We start from the raw sequence: 21,455 nt of genomic DNA, 5'->3' as shown, positions 1-21,455 counted from the left end.
GCCGCTCGTATCTTAGACTAATTTAAGTGTATCTGGTTTCCAGAATACGCTTAAATTTACGACGGCGTAGATTGAGATTTACAACGGCGTATCTACTGATACGCCGGCGTAACTCTACGTGAATCTAGCCCTATGTGTGCATGGACACGTAAAACAATATGATGGAGAGTTTAATGACTGTAAAAAAAAAATGTCTACAGCCAAAAACAGCAGCTGTAAAAACGTCAAAAAATGTCCAGTGTGCATGGGGCCAAAACAAATGGCACTGACATCTTCGGCACCGCCCCTCTGCCTCAGCTTGCACCCGCCCAGGATCGGCCCTGGCCACACCCAAAAGCCCAATAAAAAAGCAGTTTTTCCAGCACACTTATTCAGTCCTCTCTGGGAACCAACCTGGAGACACAGCAGCCTCGCATAATGACAGCGCGTCTCCAGATTCTTGGGGTGCTTTCGGCTTTGGTGGCATCTGGTGAGTGCGTATTAATCTTTGAGAAATACTTCACAAGTGTTCTTATAGGAATGAATTATTATATTTCTTTGTTTTTTACTGTCATAAAATTCTGCAAAGTAGAAATTTTGAATTATACATTTTTGGCCAACGTTTACACTGCTACATATCTTTGGTAAAAATAACACAAATTAGTGGATATTGTCAGGTCTATGTGAAAGTTTTTAGAGTCTACAAGCTGCCAATCGCTGAAAATTGATCACACCTGATGGCCTATCTCATTTCTTGAGACACTGAGCTCAGGTTCACACTGATGCACTATGCAAGATTGCATGTGACTTGCACCACACTGCAAATCGCATGCAATTTCAGCCATACGGACCGTATGGCTGAATTTGCATTGCATTTGGACTGACCTCGCACCATTGGCCAGGGTTGTGGGGAAGAGGCCCTTGTCCCCATTAACATGTTGAGAGCATGTGGCCTGGCATGGTTCATGGGGGGGGGGGGGTTCTCACATGCCGCCCCCCCCCCTTCTGACCTGAGTTTGACTCGGACATTGGCTGTTTGCTCATTCACCGCACAGCAAACAATTTGGGGCGTGTGCAGCAAATTTGAAAAGCCGTGGAACACCCTTTAAAAGTCTATGGGAGAAATCTAAAGTGCTAATTTTAAAGGTTAATATGTTATTGTCAGAAAGTTTGGGGACCCGGGTCCTGCCCCAGGGGACATGTATCAATGCAAAAAAAAAAGTTTTGGAAAAACTGCAACTTTTTCGGGAGCAGTGTTTTTTTTTTGTTTTTTTTTTTAATGATGCTTAACGTGAAATATTCCTTTAAATTTCGCACCTAGGGGGTGTGTATAGTATGCTTGTAAAGTAGCGCATGTTTCCTGTGTTTATAACTGTCTCTGGGGGGGGGGGGGGGAGTCATTTAAAACTACTTGCGGCTATAATGAATTGTCTGATCCCGGCAATACAGATAAATTGTAAAATGGCGTGGGGGTTCCCCCAAAAATCCAGACCCTTATCGGAGCATGCAACCTGGCAGGCCGCAGGAAGAGGGGGGGGGGGGGGACGACGACAAGAGGGTGATCCCCCCCCCCCCCCCCCTGAACTGGACAAGGGCCTCGTCTCCCACAACCCTTGCCCGGTGGTTGTGGGGGTCTGCGGGGGGGCTTTTTAGAATCTGGGGACCCCCAGATCCCAGGCCCCCCATTTGAATTGGTAACGGGGTACATTGTACCCCTACCATTTCACAAATGTGTAAAAATGCACACCAAGTTGAAATCCTTTGATAAAAGAAAAAAAACTCTCGTGTCCCCCCCCCCCCCCCCCCCTCTTTTCCTATGGCCTGCCAGTTTGCGTGCTCGGGTAAGGGTTTGGTATGGATTTTTGGATGGAACCCCACGCCATTTTATTTTTTTAATTTGGCGCAGGGTTCCCCTTAACCACTTCAGCCCCGGACCATATTGCTGGTCAATGACCGGGCCACTTTTTGCGATTCGGCACTGCGTCGCTTTAACTGACAATTGTGCGACGTGGCTCCCAAACAATTGGTTTTTTTTTCACCACAAAGACCTTTCTTTTGGTGGTATTTGATCACCTCTGCGGTTTTATTTTTTTTTTCTCAGTTTAGGCCGATACGTATTCTACCTATTTTTGTTTTACAAAATATGGGATAGTTATATGCCATTTTTATTAATAATTTTATTTAAAAAAAAATTTACTACTAATGGCGGCGATCAGCTTTTTTTTTTTTTTTTTTTTTTTTTTACTGCGACATTATGGCGGACACTTTTGATACATTTTTGGTACCATTGTCATTTTCACAGCGACAAGTGCTATAAAAATGCACTGATTACTGTGAAAATAAGTGAAGGGGTTAACCACTAGGGGGCGCTAAGGGGTTAAGTGTGCCCTAAGGGAGTGATTCTTACTGTAGAAGGGGGGGGGGGGGGGGGGCAGGACGTGTGATGTCACTGATCGTCGTTCCCTATAACAGGGAACAGACGATCAGTGACACTGCTACAGAAAAGAACGGGGAAGGTTTGTTTACACTCATCTCTCCCCGTTCTTCAGCTCCTGTGACCCGATCGCAGGACACCGGGGGCGCTGTCACGGAGCTTCAGACTGACCCACGGCTGGGCTCTTAAAGGCGACGTGCCATTCTGCCGACGTATATAGGCGGTCCTTAAGCGGTAAGGAGGCGGCTTCTTGGCCGTTTCTTAACAACCACCACAGAATTCCATTGGTTGATCAGTTTTTCGACCAATTTAAATCGTTCTTAAAATTTAGAATTCTTTAGAAAATTAAGAAACAAAACAATTTTATATTTTTCTGTTCTGCATGTCTAACGACTTTGTGGAGCACAAAGCAAATTACCACATTGGCACTCGTCCAACATCAAAACAAGTCGCACAGTAAAGTCGCAATGGAAATTGCACAACTTTTAAGTTGCGCAAAGTGTGAGGTAGGTAAACATGTATAGATCCAGTGGTACAGGGAGGCAGAAGTGATAAACCAATAGGTTATGGTTTCAAACCCCCCAAGGCCTCTCATCCTGGAGAGGACCCCTGCAAAAAGGAATTTGGAATAGAAGATGTTGCATTTTATTTATAGCGGAGTTCCGGCCACAATTTCACTTTTTATATATAAATACCCCTGTAATACACAAGCTTAATGTATTCTAGTAAAGTTAGTCTGTAAACTAAGGTCCGTTTTGTTAGGTTGTTACAGCATTTAGACACTTTATAAAATAGAAATTGACTGGGGCCATCTTAAGTGTGGGCATCATGAAGCCAGACTGTATGACTTCCTGGATTTCAGCCTTGCAAATCTCGCACATGCTCAGTGCTGTACAAGCAGTGTCAGATCAGGTTTCAGCACCTGTACTGTCCAAGTCACATGATTCTTTGATACTGGGGAATGCACAGACTCCTGGAAAGTTACCCCCACTACATTCCCAGGAGTCTGTGGGGTGTAGGTTAGGAAGCATTAAGCACCTAGGTGCAGGAAGTGGGAAGATTAACTATTCTGCCTAGCAACAACACTTTGAAGGCATCTAAAAAAAAAAAAAAAAATATTTCGTAAAGGACTAATGACATTTTTTTTAAAACTACTGATGTTATATTTATGGGTGGAACTCCACTTTAAAAAGGTTCTTCACTAGCAGAGCAGTTTTGTGAATACACCTCAGCCCTATATAACCTCAGCCCTATATAACCTCAGCCCTATATAACCTTAGCCCTATATAACAAGGATTTTTTTTTTTTTTTTTTTATTAAACACTGACGCCATAGAATAAAGTCCTTTATTAATAAAATAAAAAAAAAAGACTTTATTCTACGGTGTCAGAGTTTTTTTTTTTTTTTTTTTTTTTTTTTTTTTTACAAGACTTTACACTTCCTTCGTGAAATGGTAGGGGTACAGTGTACCCCATTACCATTTCAAACAGGGGCAGGGTCAGGATCTGGGGGTCCCCTTTGTTAAAGGGGTCTTCCAGATTCTGATAAACCTCCCGCCCGCATACCCCCACAACCACCGGTCAAGGGTTGTGGGGATGAGACCCTTGTCCCCACCGCCTGGTGCGGTTCAGGAGAGGGGGAGGGCCGCACTCTGTCCCCCCTCTTTTCTGCGGCCGGCCAGGTCAACGTGCTCGGATAACGGGTCTGGTTATGGATATTTAGGGGGAACCCCACATCAATTTTTTTTTTTTAAGGGTTCCCCTTAATATCCATACCAGACCTGAAGGGTCTGGTTATTGAATTTGCGGGGACCTCCGCTTTTTTTTTTTTTTTTTCCAGACCCAAACTTTTTTCAATTGTTCGGGTTCGGGGAAAAACCCAAAGTCCGTACCGAACCCGAACTTTACAGCTCGGCTTCGCTCAACCCTACGTCTTACTCTATCTGCCCCACTTACTGACGAGGAAGTTGCCAGTGTTGTAAAATTTGCTTTCCCCCCCCCCCCCCCCCCCCCCCCCCCGGCCCAGACAGCTTCTCCAATGATTACTACAAAGTCTTTTCAACGCATTTAATGTCCTCAACAATATTCCTAACAAGGGAAATTGCCCTCCTGAGTTTCTTGAATCCATTATTGTCACAATCCATCCTTTGCTGTATTTTCTCCCTCTAGGATACTCGCTCTCTTGTACAAGGTGTTCTTCGTCATCGGACTCATGTACCGGCCCCAATGTGACTTGTCCATCTGGCTCAGTGTGTGGAGCTCAGTTCAAAGAGAGCCAGTTACTAGGTAAGTTCTTCAATAAAAATGACTACAGTATGTGAATTTGCTTTGAGTTCACATCAGAGGGCCCCCCAGGTCTTTTATGGCGACAGACGTCTGTTTTCTGTGCACTTGTAAACCGTGTACCGGGGTGGGCTCTCCAGGATACAGCGAAGTCACGAACGAGGAAAGCAACTTTGACACCAACTTTTGGGAAACGGTTCTTTTCTTTTACTGTAACAAGGTATTAAAGTGGAGGTTCACCAAAAAATAATATACATTTTTAACATTAGATTGAGGCTAATTAAGGGGAGCAGAAACTTTTTTTTTTTTTTTTTTAAATCAATGCCTTACTTCCCGTTTTCGAGAGATGTTCTCCCGCCGCTTCCGGGTATGATCTTCGGGACTGGGCGTTCCTATTTGATTGACAGCCTTCCGACGGTCGCATACAGCGCGTCACCAGTTGCCGAACGTCGGTTCGGATCTATACGGCGCCTGCGCACCGACGTTCGGCTACTTTCGGAAACTCGTGACGCGCTGTATGCGACGGTCAGAAGGCTGTCAATGAAATAGGAACGCCCAGTCCCGCAGCCCATACCCGGAAGCGGTGGGAGAACATCTATCTCGAAAACGGTAAGTACTGCATTGATTTAAAAAAAAAAAAAATACCCATTTCTGCTCCCCTTAAAGCGGTGGTTCACCCTTAGAGGGCACTTTTTCCCCTTAGAATCCTGCTCGTTTTTACTAGGGGAATCGGTTATTTGTTTTAAAATATGAGCATTACTTACCCGTTTACGAGATGCATCCTCTCCGTCGCTTCCGGGTATGGATTTTCCGAAAGAAGCCGAACGTCGGTGCGCAGGCGCAGTATAGAGCCGCACCGACGTTCGGCTTCTTTCGGCTACGAGTGACGCGATGGATGCGACCGTCGGAAGCCTCTCGGAAGACTGTCAATCAAGAAGGAACGCCCGCTCCCGAAGACCCATACCCGGAAGCGACGGAAGAAGATGCATCTCGAAAACGGGTAAGTACTGCTCATATTTTAATACAAATAGCCGATTCCCCTAGACCGAACGAGCAGGAAGCTAAGGGGAGAAAAAAAAAAAATTATAAATGGGTGAACTCCCGCTTTAATTAGCCTCAACCCAATGTTAATTTTTTTAACTTTTAATTTTTAAAACCAAAACCCCAAAATGAACACAGAATAAGGTTGCATACACCCAGCCGTAGCTGAGAACCCCTGTGCTGCACAGAAAGATGCCCCCCGGTTGGATACCGAGGCACTTTGTCGTAATTTGCCTATTGGCGGGCACAACTAGGACTGTCCCCACCTTACCTGTTATTACCCTTATCAAAACGCGAACGATTGTGTATATGCTTAGTTTCGGAGTCATCAGCGGTACAGCAGCTTACAAACTTATAACTTCTATGCAATATTTACCCGCTCCCTTTACATAACCGGTTTGAGAACCCGTGTGTAAGGTTTACTTCCTTAATGAAGACACTAAACAGGTTTGGTAACTTGGAAAATTGCTCTCCTTAGGCAATGTCCCTTTAGGTAGCAGAGTCCTTGTACTAATAGTAGCAACACTTTTGGCCTGATACACTGTGATGGCCCTGACTGACTAACTACAGGCCTAATCTTTAGGCGCCAAACATCACTAGGCGGTGCGTGCACGATATTACTGACCCGGGTCTTGATCTGTAGCCAATGATGTCTTCCAACCGACTAATGAAAAGTCCTTTCAGCAGGGATTTTTTTCAGGGGGAACTTGGGGGAACTCAGTTCCACCACCTCTGGCTCAGACCCTTTGGTGCCTGATCACCACAATCACTTGTACACACAGTCTGGTTTCTGTGTTTACAAGTGACAGCTCTGCACTCTGTGTGTAACCACCTGAACTCTGCATTCTGTATGTAATGCAATACTGGTATTTAATGCCCCTTTAAGACCCTTCTACTGTTTTTAAAAACTGAACGGGGTCGTGGTTGAGTTCCTGCACCTATTTTCTGAGAAAAAAAGCTCTGCCTTTCAGCAACCATGAGGTACTGCAGGTGAGGTAGTTCTCCGTCTCTCAGCTCCTATCGGCCTTTCTGGAAAAACGATCCCTTCTTCCTCCGGACATGCTCTGTACTGAACGGTGACTACTCGGCTGCCGTTCCTGAAGCTCTAGGACGAACGGACCCCCCCCCCCCCCCGGATGCGAACAGATTCAACTTTCACACAGTCCCACAAAACAAAACGTCTCCTCCATTTGCTTCCTGATTCTCGCTCTTCCCCCTCTCAGCTCCACCTCCTCTCAATCTGCAAAAGCTTGCAGTCTGTAAACAGTGTAGAAACAGCGGCCTCTTGTGGTCAAAACTCAGAATAGCAATTATACACAAGGGGCCAGATTCACGTAGGAGAGCGCATCTTTGTGCGGGCGTAACGTATCCTATTTACGTTACGCCTCCAACTTTGACAGGCAAGTGTAGTATTCACAAAGCAAAGTTGCAGCGGCGTAGCGTAAATAGGCCGGCGTAAGCCCGCCTAATTTAAATTTGGAACATGTGGGCGTGTGTTATGTAAATTTATTGTGACCCCACGTAAATTACGCTTTTTACGAACGGCGTCCGTGAAAGTATCCCAGTGCGCATGCTCCAAATTAACCCGCAAAAAGTCAATGCTTTCGACGTGAACGTAAATGACGCCCAGCCCTATTCGCGAACGACTTGCGCAAACAACGTAAAACATGAAATTTTACACTGTTCCGATACCTAACATTGGTAGGCCTCATAGAGCAGGGGTTACTCTACGCCAGAAAAAGCCTAACGTAAACGCTGTATCTGTACTGTGACGGCCGGGTGTACGTTCGTGAATAGGCGTATCTAGCTGATTTACATATTTCTCTTATCACCTTCCAGGACGGCACCCGAGAGATGATGGCTCCTCCCTGCAGGAAACACAATCACATGACAGTTTAAAAAGCCCCACCCTTCCCCTTGCTCCCCAGTATTGATTGTGTTTCTCCGAACACAGCGACACGTTTATTTTTTTTAAGAAAACCTAGAGACCGGGGAGGGTCGAAGGTACCCCTGTGAGACAGGTTTTAGGGAGGCCGGGGAGGGCTGAACTAACCTGTAGACTTCGGTCCAAACTCACAGGTCGCCCCCTATACACACCAGTGCTCTGAGCTGCGGGGAGGTGAGCCATCACTGAGTGCTGTTGAAACCACCGCCATCGAAAGGGCTGTTCCCGGGTCTTCAAAATTCAAATGCTGCGTTCCAAGCCTCGTTCTGGGAACAGGAACCGCATCACAGGAAGTGGGCGGTTCCCGGCGGCGTAACCCGGAAGTTCCTGTCGGCAACGTGACACAGCGCTGAGCGGTGGGCAGGTCGGCTTGTGGACGACTCGTGTAGGAGTACCGACAGCCAGGACCAAGTCTCCCTCCTCATGGAAGAGGACGGAAAGACAGATGCGACCGCTGGCAGATCCAGGTCGGGGGTCGGTAAGTACGAATCCCCCTGGAAAGGGAGGAGGGAAGCAGTGAAGATTTCCCAAACTTTTAGGGAACGACCAGTGCAGGATCTGGCCCTTCTTCTAGTCTGCTTTCTCTCCTCCCCAGTACAGCAGCAGTCTTTGGGAAAAAAGACAGAGTAATGTGTGTATACCTCATGTCTTTCAGAATCCCCCAGCGGAGCCCAGGAGGCCTCAGCTCAGTCTCCTGCCGCTACAGGGCATAGTTCCTCTAAGAAATGTGGGAATTGCAGAGAGAAACTCCCCAAATCTTACTCTAAGCCTTTCTGCTACAAATGTATTAATACTTTAGCAGGGAAGGAGGCTGCTGCAATGATGAAGAATTTTCTTGCATCTATGCAAACAGAAATGTTAGCAACAGTAAAAGCTTTCCGGGAGGCAGCTGGTCAGACAGCTCAGACTGGGACAGAGGATCTTACCCCCAGGGAAGGCACTTCCTCACAAGAAAACCCCTTTTCTAGGGGCCCAAGTGCCTTCTTCACATCACCACAAATTCCCCCTCTGGGGGAGATAGAGGGTGAAGAAAGTGAGGTAGCAAGCTTACCCAGGTCCCGGCACAGCTCAGGAGAGGTAGACGGGGACCCAATTAGTCAGTCTCAGGAAGACGCACGTATTAGGAGACACCTCTTTGCCGTGGAAGATCTGGAGGGTCTCCTCCAGGCAATTTACGCCACAGAGGAGATACCAGAGACCCCTAAAGCAGCATCAGCACAGGATAAGGTCTATAGGGGTTTGGGCGACACCCAATCTAAAGTATTTCCCCTACACCAGTCCCTCAAGGAATTAGTCCTACAGGAGTGGAGAGATCCTGAAAGGAGGATTATCAAACAAAAAACCTGGAAAAGAAGGTTTCCCTTCTCCCAGGAAGACGAGGAGGTCTTTTTTAAACTCCCTAGACTTGATGCGGCTTTGTCGCAAGTCACTAAATTGTCTGATCTCTCCTTTGAGGATGCGGGTAACATCAAGGATCTGATGGACCGTAGAGCAGAATCTCTCCTTAGAAAAGCTTGGGAGGCCAACTCGGCAGCACTGAGTCCAGCTCTAGCAGCAGCATGCGTAGCTAGGAACACCGATATATGGGTGGAAACGCTCACCGAGCACATGGCTCAGAATACTTACTGATGCAGAAGAAGTAGTTGAATCACTTACAGTGATAAGGAAAGCGATTGCTTACCTAGCAGATGCAGCAATTGAATCTGCACGAGCATCAGCTAAAACAGCAGCCCTCATCAACTCAGCCAGGAGGGCAGTTTGGATTAAAGCCTGGGAAGGAGATGTAACATCCAAGGGTAAATTATGTGGTATCCCCTTTCAGGGTTCCCTGTTGTTTGGCAAAGACCTAGATGATGTCCTGGCCAGGTCATCAGAAAAAGGCAAAACATTTCCAGTTAAACCCAAAAAAGAAGTTTTCAAAAAAAAAAACTTTTCGAGGCCCCCAGGGGCAGGGTAAACAAAAATCCAAAAAGGAACCTTACAGGCGCTGGAACTTTGGTAAAGGGAATAAGAGGAACAACCTGCTTTTCCCTCCTCCAAAAGCCGGCGACAAGCAATCCAAGTGACGCCGAGATCAAAGTGGGGGGTCGACTGTCCCAATTCCTTCCCCAGTGGGAAAAAATTTCGAACAGTCCCTACATTCGCCTAATAATTCAAAAGGGCTATCGTCTAGAATTTCTGACGACACCCCCCTCTATGGTCGCGCTTACACATCTTCCCAGGGATGCTCTGAAGAGGTCTGCCCTCTTACAGGGCATAAGGGAGTTAGCAGAACAACTAGTGATAGTGCCGGTACCAAAGGATCAGCAATACCGGGGATTTTATTCCCATGTATTCGTGGTTCGCAAACCTTCTGGAAAATACCGTTTAATAGTGAATCTGAGAAACCTGAACAAGTTTCTGGAATACAAAAAATTCACTATGGGAAGTATTCTTTCGGTAAGAAAGAACCTCATGAAGGAAGCCTTCATGGTGACCCTAGACCTCAAAGATGCCTACCTTCACGTGCCAATTCATGTGGATCACCAGGCATACCTGAGGTTTGCGGTTGTAGTGGAAGGAGAAATCCTCCACTGGCAGTTCAGGGCACTACCCTTTGGGCTAACTTCCAGCCCAAGAATATTCACAAAAATCCTAGCGGAAGCTACGGCATTTCTACACCTACAGGGCATATCCCTTATACCCTATCTGGACGACTTACTGATATCAGGAAAGTCTGCCATTCAGGTCTCGTTGGACACCAACAGGGTAATAGCAGTCCTGGAGAGTCTAGGGTGGATAGTCAACAAAGAAAAATCCTCCCTCAAACCAGAGCAGGTCAAGACCTTCCTGGGATATATAGTGGACACTCGGCAGCAGAAGCTCTTCTTACCAGAAGACAAGGTGTTAAAGCTAGCCTCAGCGGCAGGGGCCCTAAAAAAGAACCCCAGACTCTCCAGAAGAAGTGTTCTGAGAGTCTTAGGCCTTATGTCAGCCAGCATTCCAGCAGTGGTTTGGGCGCAGCTTCATGCCAGGACACTGCATTTCTTCTTCCTGTCCTCATGGGACAAAGAGGGAGTCCCTAGACCAGGACATTCTGCTCACCCCCCAGGTCCTGACCTCCCTGGAGTGGTGGACGTTTCACCAAAACCTGAAGGAAGGGCGACCATGGGCACAGTGGAACCCAGTGAAGGTTACCACCGATGCCAGTTCCTGGGGGTGGGGCGCCCACCTGGAAAAGAAAAAAGCTCAGGGGCAATGGGACAGCTCACTAGCTCGCAGGTCATCCAACTACAGGGAACTCAGAGCAGTGGGGGAAGCCCTAATAGCCTTCCAGGAAGACATCAGGGGCAGAGAAGTCCTAGTAAGCTCCGACAATTCCACAGTGGTAGCGTACCTAGGCCACCAGGGAGGGACCAGATCCAGCCCCCTATTAGAATTATCCAAGGAGATCTTGGAATGGGCAGAAGGAAGAGTAGTCTCCATTTCAGCCATACACATAAAGGGGACGAACAATACAGAAGCGGACTTCCTCAGCCGTTACCAGTTGAGGCAGGAGGAATGGGAACTGAACCCAGAGGTCTTTCAAACTTTGGTCCAGCTCTTCGGAAATCCAGAGATAGACCTATTTGCCAACCGACAAAACAGGAAGGTGGGAAGGTACTTCTCGATTTCCAGGGAACCACAGTCGGAGGGTCTGGATGCACTATCCCAGACCTGGGACTTCGGGCTGGCCTATGCTTTCCCGCCGGTGATACTTATCCCGCGAGTTCTCCAAAAACTCAGCAGGTCCCCGGGCCAGATTCTTCTGATAGCACCATGGTGGCCAAGAAGAACTTGGTTCGCAAACCTAAGATCCATGGCGATAAGGGAACCAATAAAACTCCCGTACAGGGCAGATCTCCTCAGGCAGGGCCCAGTACTTCACCCCAAGCCGGAATTTTTTCAACTAGCGGCCTGGTTAGTGAGCGCCAGATCTTAGAACGCAAAGGCTGCTCAGAGAGGGTCATTAGTACTCTTCTCATGAGCAGGAAATCAGTAACTCAAAAGATTTACCTTAAGGTGTGGAAGACCTTCTGTTCCTGGGGTAAGAAAAAACAAGTATCCTTAACTTCTATCCCGGTTATCCTGGACTTCCTCCAGGATGGGGTAGACATGGGACTAAAAGTCAGTACCCTTCGGGTCCAGATAGCGGCCCTCTCAGTCTATCTTAACAAAAGATTGGCCAAAGAGGACCTGATTAGACGTTTCTTGTTGGCCAGGGAAAGAGGGTCTCCAGTCCAGAAACATAGTTGTCCGCCTTGGGACTTAACTAGGGTGTTAGAGGCGTTATCTATACACCCATTCGAACCTCTGGAAGAGGTTTCCCTTAAGTTTCTAACCTTAAAATTGACTTTTTTGTTAGCCATTACTTCGGCCAGGAGGGTAGGGGATTTGCAGGCGCTATCCATGAAAGAGCCCTTCCTGAGAGTACAGGCAGATAGGATCACTCTTAGAGCAGACCCCCTGTATTTACCGAAAGTGGCATCCTTATTTAATAGGACGCAAGACATAATATTGCCGTCCTTTTGTTCTGAACCAAAGAACGAGAAAGAAAAGAAATTTCATTTTTTAGACGTAAGAAGGTGTCTTCTCACTTACCTAGAAAGAACTAAGAGTTTTAGGAGATCCAATCACCTATTAGTTCTACATGCTGGGCCCAGGAAGGGACTGCAGGCATCAAAGGTCTCAGTCTCAAGATGGATTAGAGAGGCTATATCCATAGCCTACGTATGCACCGGAGCGACTGCTCCCAGTAAAATCAAGGCTCACTCTACTAGATCCTTGGCAACTTCCTGGGCTGAGAAAGCAGGGGCCTCCTGGGAACAAATCCGCAGCGCGGCTACCTGGTCCAGCCATCACACATTCCTGAAGCACTATCGTGTGGAAATGTTATCACAGCAAGACTTAGCCTTTGGTCGAAAGGTTCTACAAGCTGTGGTCCCACCCTGAAGGTAGGCCTGTGTATACTTGATTATCCTCTCGGGTGCCGTCCTGGAAGGTGATAAGAGAAAACCTACGTTAGGCTTACCGGTAACGGTATTTCTATGAACCTTCCAGGACGGCAGGCCTACTTCCCGCCCTATGTGGAGGGAAAAAGGTAAGTACCTATAAGGACTACGTCCCTTGTGAACCAGTTCAGGATTACTCTATTACATACTGGGGAGCAAGGGGAAGGGTGGGGCTTTTTAAACTGTCATGTGATTGTGTTTCCTGCAGGGAGGAGCCATCATCTCTCGGGTGCCGTCCTGGAAGGTTCATAGAAATACCGTTACCGGTAAGCCTAACGTAGGTTTTCTAGGCGTAAATCAGCGTACACGCCCCTAGGGGCCAGCGTAAATATGCAGTTAAGATACGACGGCGTAGGAGACTTACGCTGGTCGTATCTTATACAAATTCTGGCGTATCTGGTTCTTTGAACCAGGCGCCAAGATACGATGCCTCACACTCAGAGATACGACGGCATATCTCCTACATGAATCCGGACCAAGGAGTGAACAATGGGATCTGCTTCACAATCTCACACACTCGCATGTGCAATTTTTGTTTAGTTCCAAATTTTTTTTTTTTTTTTGATAATTCAGAAAAATTTGAGGTTTTGGAAAATCGAAATCCATAAAAAAAAGGAAAATCTAAAATGAGAACTAAACTTAACTAGCTATTAAATTTATAGGTATTTGAATTTCCTTTCAAATTTGGCTGTTGGTGAATGTTATGAATTTATCCACCGTTACGGCATTCGTTTATTATGGATAATTTGTATCTAAATTAATGGAACTAATACATTTTTGTTTAGATGCAGCATTCTTTATTTTGGTTAATTCGTAACTTTGGATATATTTGCTCACTAACGGCTAAATTTGAAAGGAAATTTAAATACCTATAATTTAATAGTTGGTAGTTCGGCTTTTCTTATTTTGAATTTCTAATTCTAGAATTTATGAAAATAATATAACATTTATTTGTTTTCAGCAGTGCCCGTGTGTGTGTGTGTGTGTGTGTGTGTGTGTGTGTGTGTGTGTGTGTGTGTTAGTTAATCGGTTAATTTCTTTGATCGACTAAAATTATTTTGATCGACGATCTGCAGAGTGAGCTCCGCGGTCTCGCCCATAGGAAAGGCTTCGGCCTAGCTCCAGAGCCGTAGCCATCTTGGTCCATACTGCAAGAATATACACATTGGTCCATACTGCTGTAATGTACACATGGGGGCAGATGTGTATATTCTTGCAGTATGGGGGCAGATGTGTATATTCTTGCAGTATGGGGGCAGATGTGTATATTCTTGCAGTATGGGGGCAGATGTGTATATTCTTGCAGCATGGGGGCAAATGTGTATATTCTTGCAGCATGGGGGCAAATGTGTATATTCTTGCGTTAATTAATCGAAATTAGTCACTTAATCGATTAAAAAAAGATTAATCGAACACAAAAATTTTAATCAGTAACAGTGTGTGTGTGTGTGTGTGTGTAATGTAATATATATATATATATATATATATATATATATATATATATATATATATATATATAATTGAGACGCCTGCTTTTCCACGCACATGAACTTTAATGGCATCCCCCTCAACCTTCAGTCCAGCACACTGGACTGAACGGCATTTTATAGGGGAGAGGGGCTAGCCAAGGACGTTGGTGGGGAATGGGAGACTGAATAGTATCTGCCTAATGGTGGAGCGGTGCCTGTCAGTGCGCCCTGCTTGTTGGGACATGAGCGCCTTGTGTACCCCCACAGTGGGTGTCAGGGTGCAACACCACTGTATCTCAGTTTTATAAATGGACACCTAAATCGTTCATTGCAGAGAGTGATGCATTTTGTTTACTTGCAGGTTTCGGTGCTTCAAAAACATACGTGATGTCATGTACACTGCAGAACCAGTGTGACACTAGAGGAAGTTTCAGCCTTGCCCACAATTTAACAGAAAAGATGGCTACATCGTGTTGCGAAACTAATGGATGCACCCCGACTCTTCCTTCCTGTAAGTGACTATCTTCCTTCATACAAACGTGGGTGGGGGGGGGGGGGGGTTTTTTGCCAAAGGACTTGTACTCCTGTCCATCCAGTTCTAATGCCTTGTACACACACGATCGGAATTTCCAGTGGAAATCTTTTTATTGGATATTCCGACTGTGTGTGCCCCATTGGACTTTTTCCGTTGGCAATTCCGACAAAGTTAGAACATTTTAGAAATTCCGTTCGTCTGTAGGAAACTCAGAATCGAGACATGCTCGGAAGCATTGAACTTCATTTTTCTCGGCTCGTTTTGTAGTGGTGTACGCATGGGCATCCGCTGAAATTTTTTCAGAGGGGCGCGCTTCGGCAGCGGCGATAGTCGCATTTTACCCTTTCTTTGACCACTAGCGGGGGTTAAAAGAGCCCCCCCACGTTAAAATGTAAAACACCCCACTGCCCCCTGCATCTTTAAAATTATCTGTCACTGCTGTGTACCCCCCTCTCCACAACTGCACCTCTGGACCCCTTTACATTACACAGCACCCCACAGCTCTGGATCCCTTTACATTACACAGCACCCTGCATCACTGGACCCCTTTACACAGCACACTGGACCCCTTTACATTACACTGCACCCCTTTCCCTTGACTGAAACACTACACTATATTGACAGTATATTTATTTCAGGTCTAAAAGAGGAACCTTTTGGAATGAGGGACAAATGGATTTGATTCCAGAAGAGGGACCGGCACTCTAAATAAGGGACAACTAGAGGGGAGCGCTGCAGTCACTGCTTAAATCAGTCCCAGGGCCAATTCGGTCCTGCTCCTGGCAATTCCAGGGGGGGGGGGGGCAAATGACCCCCCCCTTGCCCTATGGAGTGGACGCCCATGGGTGTACGTCACCGTGTTCTTGACAGGCGGAATTTGGTGTGACAGTGTGTGCGCAAGACGGCTTGAACGGAATTCCTTCGGAAAAATCTGTTGCGTTTATCCCGGCGGAAAATCCGATCGTGTGTACAGGGCATTAGATTTGCACAGTCCTTGTATTAACAGTTCAATGAGGGCACCGAACTCTCTTTGCGGGGGTTGTGAGCAATTAAATTAGCTGAAGCATTTCCCTAGATTTAGTGTAATCTCTTTTTCAGGAACTGAGTTTTTTTTTTTTTTTTTTTTTTTTTTTACCTTGGTACCATTTACTTTGACCTCTGAGGTTATTGTGGGAGATTTTCATGAGTGAAGTATTGTTTGGTCACACTAAATATGAAGCTGACCAGATTTATTCCCTCCTCTGGGAATGACATGGATGGGTCTGTTTGTTGGTACAGTAAAACCTTGGTTTGAGAGTAACTTGTTCTGAGAGCGTTTTGCAAAAAGAGCTGTTGAAAGACTTTTTTTTTTTTTTTTTTTAACCGCTTTTTCCTGGCGGTTTTTAAGCCGGCAGGGTTTTTGTGGGAAAAGACTGCGATGGATCATACACAAGGCCGGGATTCCCAACCAAAAGCTCTCATGACAGTGTGTACGAGCCTTCAGTGGAGCAATATGGTTGCATTTTACCACTTGAGGACCTGCTCATGTACGTGTGTTTTTAATAAAAAAAAAAGAGAGATCTCGGTAATGGCGGCAGCTGCTGCCACAACCAAGGTATCCATCTTTAGCATGAGCAGTCCTGTAAACAATGGTCTCCGCGGTGGATTCGCCGCGAGATCACCGTTATCGGCGGCGGGAGAGGGCCCGCCGATCTCCCGCGCCCTCCGCCGCTTACCGGAGCCGTCGGTAGCGGCGGAGGCGATCGGGTCCTTCAGCCTGCTGTGTGGGGATGCGAGTGAGGGCAAGATGGCCCCCATAGCAGGGCAGAAATGACGTCAAAACGTCAGTTCCGCCCATGCATCTTAAAGGCGCTTTTTTTTTTTTTTTTTTTTTTTTCCCATTTAAGTCTAAATATGAGATCTGAGGTCTTTGACCCCCAGATCTCATATTTAAGAGGACCTGACATGCTTTTTTTTCTATTACAATGGATGTTTACATTCCTTTAGAAAGAAAAGTGATAAAAAAAAAAAAAAAATTTAAAACGAAGAAAACCAATTTTTTTTTTTGTAAACCCGTTGGTCTTTGTTGAAATATCAGGGGTCTAAACAGGGGGAATCTTCCCCATATGGGGTGATTAGGGTGTGCGCACGCCTATGGGTGACCCTTTTGTTTGTTACTAAAATACAAGTGCTCTTTATTCTTCTGCCATTATATATCTTCTTCTTCTTTTTTTTTTTTTTTTTTTTTTTTTTTTTTTTTTTTCCCTAGTGCCAGGAAACAGCTCAGGATCCAATGGGTTGATGTGCCCATCCTGTATGTCTAACTCCACTTGGTGTGACACTTCAGACACGATGGAGTGTAAGGGGGATGAGAAAATGTGTTTTCTCTATTCCACAAAAACATCAGGTCAGTATTGCGCACACAGTGCCAGTGTTATTTAGGGGGGGGGGTTTGTTCGGCATGCAAAAAATGTTTTATGTCTCTATACAAATACTGCAGCTGCTGACTTAAAAATAAGGACACTTGTAAAAAAATGTCTTAAGCCACAAACCGTCTCGTGTTTTGGAATCCTAAAAAAAAAGGTAAAGTAGCGCGGCATCCTTTACCATCTTTAATGTTGCTAGACTTTGAGGGAACCCAGGTACATTCTCACAGCCACCTACCGTGTTTCCCCGAAAATAAGCCCGGGTCTTATATTAATTTTGGCAACAAAAGACACAGTAGGGCTTATTTTCGGGGTAGGTCTTGCCATGTAATGTGCTGTCGTCTTTCTCCCTCTCCCTCCCTTCCACAGTGTGAACTGAGTTAAAATGCTTGTAAATTCCTATAATCCACTCTATTACAGTATTATATAATGTACAATGTGTGTTTCTGTAATTCTACCTTCGTTATATCGCTGTGCTTCTGTGACCCGCCGGAGCTCTTCCCCGCAATTATATTACAGAAACACACACATTGTACATTATATACTACTGTAATAGAGTGGGTTAAAGGATTTTAAACTAGGGCTTATTTTCAGGGTAGGGCTTATATTGCAGCCCTCCTGGAAAATAACGCTAGGTCTTATTTTCGGGGAAATCTGTTTACATTTATTTATTGCACATAGGAGGTAGAGCAGTGTGTGTTTAATAACCTATTGGTATTTTGGCATATTTATTTGCTATGATCACCAGCGCCATCTAGCCACTGAAATGCAGTACTTTTTTTATTTTTTTAAATATTAATGATACTGTGGCAGGGCACAAGGTCTGGAGTGCAGGTGTGCCCCACCAGTGATTGGCTCCCGCTGTGTCCAATCAGTGGGTCCGCTTGGACCCGCCAATCATTCAGAAGCAGATCCTGTTCTGCCAGAGGAAAATGGAGATCTTGGGCCGGATTCAGGTAGGAGATGCGGCGTATCTCCAGATTTTTTGGCGCAAGGTTGCTCCTACTATTATGAGGCGTACGCAATGTTAAGTATGGACATCGTTCCCACGTCGCATTTTGAAATTTTTATGTCGTTTTGCGTAAGTCGTTCACGAATAGGGCTGTACGTAAGTTACGTTCACGTCTAAAGCATTGACGATTTGCTGCGGAATTTCGAGCATGCGCACTGGGATTCTTTTACGAACGGCGCATGCGCCGTTCGTTAAAAAAAAACGTCAAATACGTGGGGTCACACTAAGTTTAGGTAAAACACGCCCACATCATCCAAACTTGAATTAGGCGGGCTTACGCCGGAGCACATACGTTACGCCGCCGTAACTTAGGTCGCAAGTTCTTTCTGAATACAGAACTTGCGCCCTAATTTACGGCGGCGTAACGTATCGGAGATGCGTTGCGCCCGCACATTACGCTGGGCTACCTGAATCCGGCCCCTTGTGTTTTCCTGCAAAGGCAGAAACACGGATCTGTTTTCCACCAGTCACAGCATTTGCCTCACACAGTTGGACAGCAATAAATTGCAGATCGCCGCCATTACTAATTAAAAAAATGCCATAAATGTATCTTATTTGTAGACGCTATAACTTTTGCGCAAACCAATCAATATATGCTTATTGCGATATTTTTGGTTTAAAACATTTTTTTTTTTTTTTATATAGCTGTGTGTGCATACCCGCACTTCTCTTTTGTTTATAGCGCAAAAAACGCAGAGGTGATCAAATACCACCAAAAGGAAGCTCTATTTTGTGGGGGGGAATTATCAAAGTTTCATATGGGTACAGTGTTGCAGGACCGCGTCATTGTCATTCAAAGTGTAACGGTGCTGAAAATTGGTCTGGGCAGGAAGGGGGTGAAAATGCCCAGTATTGAAGTGGTTGGGGGGGGGGGGGGGAAGCACTGATCACTGTATTGTCACTGGTCCACAAGAAGTGTCACTTGGTGTCTAATTTGTTGCTGCAATCCCACAAAAAAATGCTGATCGCTGCCACTTTTAAAAACCAATAAAAAAAATCAATAAATATCCCATAGTTTGTAGATACTGGGGCAGATCCTCAAAGCCATTATGCCGGCGTATCTGTTACGCCGCGTAATTTCAAATTTTGCGCGTTGTATCTTTTGGTTGGTATCCACCAAACGGATACAACGGCATCTGTGTTAGATCCGACAGGCGTACGCCTTAGTACGCCGTTGGATCTAAGATGCAATTTTCCGGCGACCGCTGGGTGGCGTTTCAGACGTTTTCCGTGTCGAGTATGCAAATTGGCTATTTCCGACGATCCACGAACGCACGATCGGCCGTCGCATTTTCTTGCGTCGTTTTTGTTCGGCTTTTTCCGGCGTATAGTTAAAGCTGCTATTTGGTGGCGTACTCAATGTTAAGTATGGCCGTCATTCCCGCGTATAATTTTAAATATTCTACGTCATTTGCATAAGTCGTCCGTGAATGGGGCTGGACGCCATTTACGTTCACGTCTAAAACAGACGTCATTTGGAGCAATGCACCCTGGGAGTTTTGACGGACGGGGCATGCGCAGTTCATTTGGCGTGGGGAAGCGCTTCATTTAAATGAAACACGCCCCCTACTCGCCGCATTTGAATTCCGCGCCCTTACGCCGCAAGAGATGGACTACGCTGCCGTAACTTGCGGCGCAAATTCTTTCAGGATTCAAACCAAACACTAGTAAGTTACGGCGGCGTAGCGTATCTCAGATACGCTGCGCCGGGGCAGATCTTTGTGGATCTGCCCCAGAAACTTTAGCACAAAGCAATCAATATACATTTATTGTGGTTTTGGTAGGAAAAAAAATGTAGCAGAATACACAGTGGCCCGGATTCAAGTAGATTTGCGCATTTTTTTACGGAGGCGCAGGGCAACGTTTTTGCCCTGCGCCCCTGCAAATTTACTGCGCTGCCCTTCATTCACGGAGCAGTAGCTTCGTAAATTGCGTTGGCGCGCCGGAAAAATGCCCGGCGTAAGCGCGCAATTTAAATGATCCCGTAGGGGGCGGGAATCATTTAAATTAGGCGCGTTCCCACGCCGATCGTAGAGCGCATGCTCCGTCGGGAAACTTTCCCGACGTGCATTGCGGCAAATGACGTCGCAAGGACGTCATTTGCTTCAAAGTGAACGTGAATGGCGTCCAGCGCCATTCACGATTCACTTACGCAAACTACGTAACTTTCACATTTCGCGACGCGGGAACGACGGGTATACGTAACATTGGCTGCCCCTGCTAATAGCAGGGGCAGCCTTGCGCGAAAACCGCCGTACCGAAACAACGTAAATTGCGTACGCAGGGCTCGCGCAACGTTGTGAATCGGCGTTGGTATGCAATTTGCATACTATACGCTGAGCACAACGGGAACGCCACCTAGCGGCCATCGCAAGAATGCAGCCTAAGATATGCGGGCATAAGAGCCTTATGCCGCGCATATCTTAGGCTGCAGTTGGCGTAACGAGGTTCCTGAATCAGGAGCATTCGTTACGCCGGGGCAAATAAGCAATTGCGCTGTGTAACTTATGGTTACACAGGCGCAATTGCTTCTTGAATCCAGGCCAGTGAGTGTGACATAAATTGAAGGCATGTATAAGATATATGTGTTTTTTTTTTTTTTTTTTTTTTTTTTTTTGCATTTAACCAAATGAAAGCTCTATTTGCATTGTACGCCCACACAATGTGTTAAAATGACACATCACAAAAAAAATGGCCTCGTCAGGTGTGCTAATTCTTCTGGGGCTGAAGTGGTTAACTTTACAGTATTCAAACAAATTGTTCAGTGCAAGAGAGACCTTATTGATATGTGTTGGAGATCAAATTGCCATTATAGTTTTAATATTTGAAAATGTAAATTTTTCCCAAACTTTTTTTTTTTTTTTTTTCCAGGTCACTCATCAAATGTTTCACATGTGATGCGTGGTTGTGCCACAAAAAGCATCTGCAATTTCAGCAGCCAGTCTTCTAGTGGCAAGGAAATATCCACGGAGGTTAAATTCATCTGCACTAGTGGAAGTACCGATCTCCAAAAAGGCTTCTACCTTGCAGCTGTGATTTGTATCTTATTTTTTAAAGTTATTTATCTAAAATATTAAAGTATTTTTAGACTAGAAACTAAAACAAAGTTTGAATTTGTGATGATGATATAAAAAAAGTATATAACATTTATATTTATACACTTTAAAAAATAAAATAAAAAAAATAAAGTGTATATAAATATTTTTTTATTATATACTTCGTGTTTTGCTGAGCACAGTTGCAATGGTAAAATGAAACATGTAGAGGCACTAGATTGATGCAATGTCACTTTAATAAAATTTCACTTTTTGTAAACTGCTGTG

The 21,455-nt window shown here is 45.5% G+C and overlaps 1 protein-coding gene across 1 annotated transcript; it reads left to right on the top strand.

The window, feature by feature from the left end:
• Positions 1–417: 417 nt before the first annotated feature.
• LOC120916158 (phospholipase A2 inhibitor and Ly6/PLAUR domain-containing protein-like) lies at positions 418–21,234 on the top strand. The gene is made up of 5 exons (XM_040326978.1): positions 418–469; positions 4,582–4,698; positions 14,542–14,691; positions 16,964–17,101; positions 21,004–21,234. The coding sequence occupies exons 1-5, from the start codon at positions 418–420 to the stop codon at positions 21,207–21,209; spliced, it is 663 nt and encodes a 220-aa protein (XP_040182912.1). The 3' UTR covers positions 21,210–21,234.
• Positions 21,235–21,455: the final 221 nt, after the last annotated feature.

Source organism: Rana temporaria, chromosome 10 (genome assembly GCF_905171775.1).
Source record: "Rana temporaria chromosome 10, aRanTem1.1, whole genome shotgun sequence".
Lineage (NCBI taxonomy): Eukaryota > Metazoa > Chordata > Amphibia > Anura > Ranidae > Rana > Rana temporaria.
The sequence above is the reverse complement of the archived record's forward strand: the minus strand, read 5'-3'. Positions and strand labels throughout refer to the sequence as shown.

Bases quoted from the DNA above. Each gene is read 5' to 3' on its own strand.
- LOC120916158 (XM_040326978.1), top strand. From the start codon at position 418: ATGACAGCGCGTCTCCAGATTCTTGGGGTGCTTTCGGCTTTGGTGGCA. The intron at 4,699-14,541 runs GTAAGTTCTTCA...GTTTACTTGCAG, and splicing joins CAAAGAGAGCCAGTTACTAG to GTTTCGGTGCTTCAAAAACA. The intron at 14,692-16,963 runs GTAAGTGACTAT...TTTTTTCCCTAG, and splicing joins CACCCCGACTCTTCCTTCCT to TGCCAGGAAACAGCTCAGGA.